The sequence below is a fragment of the Lotus japonicus genome, chromosome 1 (assembly GCF_012489685.1).
Source record: "Lotus japonicus ecotype B-129 chromosome 1, LjGifu_v1.2".
NCBI classification, from domain to species: Eukaryota; Viridiplantae; Streptophyta; class Magnoliopsida; order Fabales; family Fabaceae; genus Lotus; species Lotus japonicus.
Window position 1 is genome coordinate 78,358,086 of NC_080041.1, and position 8,940 is coordinate 78,367,025.

An 8,940-nucleotide genomic window follows, 5' to 3' on the forward strand; every position below is an offset into this window, starting at 1 on the left:
AATGAACGCAACTCTTCCTATAAATCGAAAGGAAGGTCGCCCCTTCACATTACACTAAAGTAGTATCCAAACACACATGTAGTAAGACTTTGGGGCTGGAAGTAAATAAGAGAAGAAATTGGGGAGAGGTATGGAAATATGACAAAGAGAGGGTAAAGGGAGGGAATAGCAAAAGAAATAAGAATCCTGAGAGAAACATAAAAAGAAGAGCTACATCTACCTACCAACCAAATCCAGCACTAACTAAATTGCAACCACAAGTCTTTCTCACCAACTCGGTCAAATACTCTCTCTTGCATCATCACTTCTCGTCAGAAAAACAAGGTCCCCGAGTCAATTGCACCTCCTCTCCCTCTTCACCACCTCCCATTTATATTCCTTCCTTCCTTCTCACCAATTACTTTCCCCACAAATCTCACTACTCCCACTTTCTCTCTCACACACACTAACCTCAACCATGGGTAGATCTCCTTGCTGCGAGAAAGAACACACCAACAAAGGAGCTTGGACCAAAGAAGAAGATGAACGCCTCGTCAACTACATCAAGCTTCACGGTGAAGGTTGCTGGAGATCTCTTCCAAAAGCTGCTGGTAATAACTTTAAACTTTCCCATATATCGTAGGTAACTTAGCTTTAATTTCTAGATATATACAACAAATTAAAATATCTTACTTTATATGATTAATGGTTCACAGGGTTGCTTAGATGTGGCAAGAGTTGCAGACTCAGATGGATAAATTACCTCAGACCTGATCTTAAAAGAGGAAACTTCACTGAAGAAGAAGATGAACTTATCATCAGCCTCCACAGCTTACTTGGAAACAAGTATGAACACAACTTCAATTCCCTCCTTCTTTCAAATCTCTTATGCTCAATTAAGTCTCACACATCCTAAAAAATTATTTAATTTCTTAATTTTTGTTCTCTACTAGTCATAAAATCAAGTACTATTCTCAACATGGAACACATCTTTATATAAGCATGTTTGGAAACCTTTCATATTTATCTTTTCTCAAAAACAATTCTACAACTAAATAGCTACTCACCTAAGCTTCTCAACGGAGTTAATTTTGACTTTAGAATTGATTGTAAAAGTCTTTTCAAACATGCAATATAATTGATTCTAATTAAAAGTAGAATCAATAATTGTTGTAAAAAGCTTCTCTGAGTAGCTTGTAGTGTGAGAATTGATGATGAGTTGATGACAAAAGAGAATTCTTCTTGTATGATCTTCTCAAATGGGTTTTATGATTTTCCAGATGGTCTCTAATAGCTGCAAGGCTACCGGGAAGAACCGATAACGAGATCAAGAACTACTGGAACACACACATCAAGAGAAAGCTCTATAGCCGCGGAATCGACCCACAAACCCATCGAACAATCAACGCTTCATCAGCCACCGCTACAGCCACTACCACCACAGTTCCATCATCAGCTAATGTTGCAGACCCTCTTAAACTAACTACCATCACCAACAAGAACATGAAAAACGACAGCAGCACCAACATCATCATCAGCAACAACAATGATAATAACATTACCAACAACATCAGTTTTCAGTTAGTAAAGATTGGAAACGATACAGTTCACGAAGATTCAAACAGCAGCAGCGGTGTTACAATAGAAGAAGCCTCCCCTCATCATCATCAACAACTCAACTTGGAACTTTCCATTGGCCTTCCCTCTCATCAATATCAGAACCAGTTAGCTTCTTCTTCTTCCGTGAAGTTGAAACATGAGCAACAAGAAGAACCACCACGTATTAATTTGTATCAACAGTGGTGTGGGAACGTTAGTCAAGGTGCGTGCGTGTGTTACGGTCTAGGGTTTCAAACCAACCAAGCGTGTTGCTGCAGAGCCATGGCTACTGCTGCTGCTACAACAGTTACAAAAGCTGCCAATGAAGATGATATCTTTAGATTTTACAGACCCATGAATGTTTAGAACTTTTTTAGAAGTTAATTAGTGGTAATCTCTGATCAGGCGTGTCTGAATGTGTAATATTTGCGACTGTTCCTAGTTGACATGGAAATAGTTTCAGAATATATCACAGAATTTTGGGCTACTTATTTCAGATGTTTCTTTGTTTAGAATTACTCCTGAATGCATTTTGGTCCTATATTTAATTTCAATTACGTTAATTATAATTATATGCCTTTAGAATTTTTTAAAGGAAATCTTACTAAAATTCAAGAGGAAACTGACTCAGAGTACATTAGAGCGAACAATAGAGATAATAAGACCTGAAGGAACATTTTCAACCCAAACTAAATTGACAAAGGTGAAGGCATTCCTATCTGGGAAGTCTGGAGCACTATTATCGCTCCTATGAATAAATAAAGGATCAATACGACGAAAAGAAAAAGAAATAGAACGAGAGTCACGAATAATCAAAGTTAATTAGGTAAGAAGTATCTCCAGAAAGACGTCTCCACGGCTAAAAGAGTTGTGGACATTAATCTGTTTCACAACACAATATATACCTTAATCCCAAACTGTTGGAAAAAGACACAACTTGATTCAGACAGTACGATAGAGCGAGAAAACACGAATAAACCACACAGGAAACTTTGGTCACGCAGTTCGGCAAATTGTGCCTGCCTCTGCGGCTATAAAGTAGTTATAGCTCCCTTTTATTGATTCTCAATAATCAATTATGTTTACAATAGTAGTTTCTCTCAACTGCCCAATTGTTGTGTATCATCGCGTACCGCCAAATAGCGGCACACTTGCGCACCACCCAGTTGCGGTGCACTCCGCACACATCTGGCGCATACTAGCACAATTTTAGGGTTAGAGACCTTATCTATTTATAATGAATTCTATTGATCTCTATTTTATAATAAAATCCTAATAAATCCTATAACAATCCCTTAAAACTTTTACAATTCACATTAAATCAAATCCTAATAAATTGAATATTTTGCCTCAAAATAAAATCTGTGGGCCACAGATTTTCCTAATGAGTCAATTCCCAACACAAACTCTACTGCTAACAACGTAGCTAACAAATACCAGAAACCTTCGTCAAACACGCGATGATTGCACCTGAATAGGAAAAGTGGTAGTCGCAGCCAACGTCATTAATCTCCCCATCGCGATCACGGGCAATTGAACAAATGTGCTTCTAACATTAATTTATCATCTAATAACCAATGGAAGATAATATTTGTAATTAACATTCAGATAGGGGTGAACCATTGATTAATCACCATTACATATGATATTATTGGAATAATCTTTAATTGGATGGTTAAGATTGAACTAATGAATCATGCAAGGTAAAAATGTAAATACAAGACAAACTTTTCTCTAAAACTCCACGTGTCATCGCCGAAGCCTCGAACAGTACTGACGCCACCGCTAACCGAACTTTTTCCAGTTACGAAGGCTCATCTCTACGATGTCACTGTCATCATCTTATACCTACTCTACCGCCCCCACCGCCCTTCCTTCACTCCCACATCTGTCAACCTCACTTTCTTTCTTCCACTCTCAACTCCATATTTGACCTCAACGTCGTTGACCTTAACAAGATCATAACATCACCTTCTCTTATGAACCCACCACACCATCTTCATATTCTTTGACGACGTCGATCACCATTAGCAATGAGACCATATACCCTATTTCATGCACGTTGACATTGGGGATGGTACCTGCGCGGGGCAAGAAGAGTGTCTCCGTTCTCCCATACCCGCATCACTCATTTGTCCTTGTGCTCATATCCAATCCTCATGGTGGAGTGAACTTGTACCTCATTCTCATCCCTCACCCACCCATGGGTGCCCTGACCTTGAACATGTTTAAAAATTTTAAGAGTTAAATTAAATATATAATTAAATAAAATCATTCAATGAATTTAAAAATCACAGTATATGAATCCACGAAATAATCACTTTCGAAATATAATGTAAAGTCCACATTCAACCTAGATATAAAAAGTGTGAAAACTAACATTAAAATATTTCATCAAGCATTCAACTCATCCAAAAAAAAATTTAATAGGTAAATGTTAGTTGTTATAGTAATGTTAGTAAATTAGTCCACCTTCAGGTTTTGAATTCTGGACCATTCACCTTTCATCTCACCCAACATTATGCTCTTAGCTCTTATTACTTGAACTATCATTCGATGACATTAATCTAAATTAAAATATAAAATCATCATTATTAGCAATTTATAAAAGTATTGTTGTATGTTCACTTTACTTTATGAATCTCCTCCATTATCAAATGTTGAAATTCAGATACTTTATTCTAAGTATCATGTGCCAGTACGCACCATTACTTTTATAGGAAAAACGATACCACAGCGCAATGATCGTCTTCCTCATCCCTAAAATTTTATTGAGAGAATTTTCATCCTGACCCCGGAAAAATTAGGGTAGGTCGGGGCCTAAACAACTTATATCTACTAGCAGTTGACAAACAGTTTATTTGTATGTGCCACAATTTAAAGTCGTAATTAACATGTCCGGATATAATTCCAATATTCCTGGCTTTTTTAGTTGACTGCTCTCTGCTGGTGGCTCAGTAATGAGTTGTTAGACAATAACTATGTTTGGTAAGTTACACTGTGACTGATGAGATATGCTAACACTGATGAGCACTGAGCAGTGGCAGTGTCAACTGTGGTCACAGCTCATGCAAGTAGAAACAATATTCGGAACGAATTTCCTCTTTTCTTTTCATGAGTTCTTTATCTATGACTTTTATATACTTTTATCATGAAATTCATATTATTAAGAAGAGATGAGAATATCCTATTGTAATGAATCTAATTAACTATATATATAATGATCAACATTAATTTGCAATTTGATTTTTCAACAAGTTAATTATATAATTTAATCTTAATTATGTTTACCATTAAAATTTAATGCATTTGCTGGTTTATCCAAAAAAAAAAGTTTACCATTAAAATTTAATACACAACCTCTCGCTACTATAAATATTAAATTTCCTCATATTATATAGCCTTTTGGCGTTTAGCCGTTTAGTTTGGTAGGAGAAAGCTTTTGAATGCATACCTACTATTTACTGTCACGGAAACTATAGACTACGTTCGTAGTTCGTACCTAGCTTTATCCAAAAAAAATTAATAAACAGTACTACTGTATAATCTAAAGTCTAAACCACACTTATAATTATGGTTTATGTTTTTAGAGAGGTGCACCAAAAATTCTTCCATGCTAAGCGGTTTGATAATGATATACATCTCCAACTTTTTTGTCCTAATTAAACTTTGTTCAATGTATTATGTATATATGTGAATTAAGATGAAATAGAAGTTGTTCTGGGGCAAGGAGAAACCCCCCGTCCAAACGCCCAGAACGATCCCGTCCTGCGAGGGGTGATCGGACAGCTCCGCAAGATCGACAATTCCGCACGATCGATGAGAGAGACGACCGCCACTACACAAGCAGGGACAGACATCTAAGGAATATACCGAGTAATGCTTAGGTACGGATGAGGTGAAGATCGCCCCCTGGGACGACCAGTCCACCAAGGGCAAGACCACACCCGGGGACGACGAGTCCCCCCCGACCGAGACGGACCGGTCGAAGAACAAGTGGCTTCGTGGCACTTTTTGGAAAGATCTAGTCAACTATCCCATCGCGGGCTCCACAACCTGTACTTTGGAGGCTGAGGTCACATCTCGAGGTCAGGTAGTGGGTTACGATGAACCCTGAGTCGTAGGATCTCTGAGAGTGACAGGCGCCACAGGTGGATCCAACGGTGGGGGAACAAGGGGTCACCCAGATGCCCGAGGCACTCATGACGTTCCTTCGCTGGCTGGGACCCTCCCTTCAGAACTCCAGGAGTATAAAAGGCCTCAAGTTTCCAGAAGTCAAGGTATCTATCTCTCACTATCTCTCCACACACAAAATAAAACCAAGGTTTCTCTCAACTAACTTAAGCTTCGAAGTTCTTTGCAGGACCCCCTCCTGGGACGGTGACCTCAACTCAACCTTTCCCTACCAACCTTGTAATTTCTTCTCTGTTCTCCGATCGATCAAGGCTTCTCCCTAATCATTGGCGTCGTCTGTGGGAAACGGTGAAACTTCTTCCTACCCATCGTGTCTAAAGCCATCCGTTCTTCCTTCCTCCAAACATGGTAGAGACCCGCGCCACCTCCAAACGACAGAATACCCCGGAGGGCCACGTCAAGACGCTTGACGAAGGCTAACAGGACCCTCCAGCTCCCCCGGGACCGGTGGGAGCAACTCCTCCAACTCCGCCGCGGAATCGGGCCGCGGAGCAACAAACCATGGCCCCGGGTGCCACCTTCGAGGCTCTTCAACGCCTCGAAGGACGCATTCGAGCCATGGAGCAGGACCAGGTCGCAGTAGACGAACAAGAACGACAGTACAGCTTTCAAGACTCTCAATCGGAGATCCAATTTCTCCGGGACTGAATCATGCAGCTGGAGGGCCGAGATGAAAATTCCAGACAACAAACCCAAAAGTCCCCAGATCGAGAAACGGGAAGGGACTGGCGCACACCTTCAATCGGGGATGAACCTTCGCATCATCAGGATAACCGACAACAGGAGCATGTAACGAGAAACCAACGCCAAATCTCCCCCCAGCGGAGTGTATCCAGACGAAGAAGCGTCTCCCCGACCCGAATGAATATAGGTGCTCTGGTGGCCCTACCACCACCCATGACTGGACCTCTATCTCCGGAAATCATGATGCATCCTTTTCCCCCGGGTTGGTCCCGCCCCAAGATAAAACTCTACGAGGGAGACACCGACCCGAAGGAACATATCAACTTCTTTGTAGGCGCCATGCAGTACGCGGGGGCTAGCGACCCCATTTTTTGCAGATCTTTCCCCCTAAGCCTAGGCAAGGGACCGATGAACTGGTTTCAGAACTTACCCCATGGCTGCCTTCACAGTTGGGAAGAGGTAGGGGCAAGATTTAGCGCCCAATATTCGTCAGTCAAGACCATTCCTAAATTTGAAGAAACTCTAGCCTTGGTCAAGCAGGGGGAGAAGGAGTCCCTGAAGCCTAACTCAATCGCTTCAATAAAGAAGCCGGGGAAATTCCAGACCTAATCCCCCAGGTACGACTAGTGTTGGTACGAACGACACTGAAACCCGGCCCGTTTCTAACCTCTCTAGACGGAAAGAAGGCCAAAACGCTGGAGGAATTCCAAAAAAGGTCAGAAAAGTACATCAACTTGGAGGACGCTGCAGCACTTAGGGCGTCCAATAGATCGGGCCAGCCCAAACTTCAGGAGAAGGAGAGAGAAAGCAATCAGCACGTTCGAAATCAACCGGACCAGAAATGACCCCGCGAAGAAAAAAGACCAAAGAGGAAAAGATTCGATAACTACGCCCCCTTGAACACTCCCCTGTCAAGAATCCTTCGGGAAAAAGCTTCGTCCGACCTCAAGGACAGACCTCCACCCATGCTCACTAAAGGCGACAAGTTAGACTCGAAGAGGTTTTGTGATTTCCACAACAGTCCAGGCCACAACACAGACGGATGTCTCAACTTAAAGGACAAGGTGGAGGAGCTTGTCCGGGCGGGACGACTGTCTAGGTACGTGGCCCTATCTTCCGGAGACCTGCCACGACCACGTTCACCCGCGTTGAGGCGAAGTGTCTCCCCAACAAGGTACAGAGCACGATCACCCGTTCGTCGCAATCATTATGACGACCAACCAAGGGAGCCTCCTCGACGGAACGAGCGTAGGAGGAGCCCCGAACAAAGAAGAAGCGTCGAACGAAGAAGGAGCCCCGACGGGAGGAGAAGTCCGGAGCGTCATGGCCAAAACGAGGTGCGTAGACACCACGGAATGAACCTCCTGGAAATCGGATCGATAGCAGGTGGTTTTGCAGCAGGAGGCCCCACTTCCAACAACCGGAAAATGAGCACCAGGATGATTATGTACTCAGAAGGACGACCAAAACCAAAGCCTCAGGAGACTTTCAACAAGAAATGTAACACCCCAATTTCTCAACTGAGGAGTCACATTAGTAACCTAACAAAGTCTAAGGACCAATCTGCAATCCCTAAAAACCAAGGGAATTTTTTTTCTGTAAAACAACTAAACACTTCGGCTAAAAGGTTGGAAACATACCATAACTTTATTTAGATAACTTGTTTCCCGATATACAGTAATAATAGTTTACAATACCATAAGTAAGGTTCAGAATAAACATGCGCACTTTAACAGTGGCGGAAGCAAGACTTTAATAACAGAGTTCTCATAAAGTAAAAGAGACTCCAACATAATCCACAAGAAGAGAAGCAAAGCTGCTTCTCATACCTCTACTCCACCGCTTACAACTCGATCTCCAACTCGAGTAGCTATGCCTCGGCGGAAGGATCTCCATCGCCTAATAGCGTTAAGCGCCCAAACAACAAGTAGCAAATAGAAAGGGTTAACTCCATGCAATTACCATGTATAAAAGAGAAAAATCATGCTGTTCGAATTTAATTACCTGGCATGGTAAATAACTAGCAACATAACTCAACTCATATATCAACAACTTAAACATAAATCGGACTCAGATAATAATAACCTCAACAATGTAACATCAAATCAGATATCAATAAACCAATACGAAAATCCAACAACATAGGGTCAGGTGTTAGTTCCCTATAATGCAACTATATGCTGCTAACAAAATGGATCGATCAATATCGTCTCTCAAGACGGGACAATGATAGGACACACCTCCTCATCGCCACTTATAACGTCATACATGACGGGACAATCATAGGACACACCTCCTAATCGCCACTTAACGTCACACAAGACGGGACAATCATAGGACACACCTCCTGATCGCCACTTAGCACCTCGCAAGATGGGACAATGATAGGACACACCTCCTCATCGCCACTTGACTCAAGCCCTATATGCCAAGTCAGACAATAACAAAGCCCACCCAAGGACCAATCCAAAGTAACCACATGTT

The 8,940-nt window shown here is 41.8% G+C and overlaps 1 protein-coding gene across 1 annotated transcript; it reads left to right on the plus strand.

The window, feature by feature from the left end:
- The first annotated feature begins 252 nt into the window (after nucleotides 1–252).
- LOC130715248 (transcription repressor MYB6-like) lies at nucleotides 253–2,074 on the plus strand. The gene is made up of 3 exons (XM_057565329.1): nucleotides 253–590; nucleotides 696–825; nucleotides 1,260–2,074. Exons 1-3 carry the CDS (start codon nucleotides 458–460, stop codon nucleotides 1,942–1,944), a joined length of 948 nt encoding a protein of 315 aa, XP_057421312.1. The 5' UTR covers nucleotides 253–457; the 3' UTR covers nucleotides 1,945–2,074.
- Nucleotides 2,075–8,940: the final 6,866 nt, after the last annotated feature.

Excerpts from the sequence above, each read along its gene's own strand:
- LOC130715248 (XM_057565329.1), top strand. The coding sequence starts at position 458 with ATGGGTAGATCTCCTTGCTGCGAGAAAGAACACACCAACAAAGGAGCT. Across the intron at positions 591-695 it reads ATCTCTTCCAAAAGCTGCTG|GGTTGCTTAGATGTGGCAAG; the intron begins GTAATAACTTTA and ends AATGGTTCACAG. Across the intron at positions 826-1,259 it reads CACAGCTTACTTGGAAACAA|ATGGTCTCTAATAGCTGCAA; the intron begins GTATGAACACAA and ends ATGATTTTCCAG.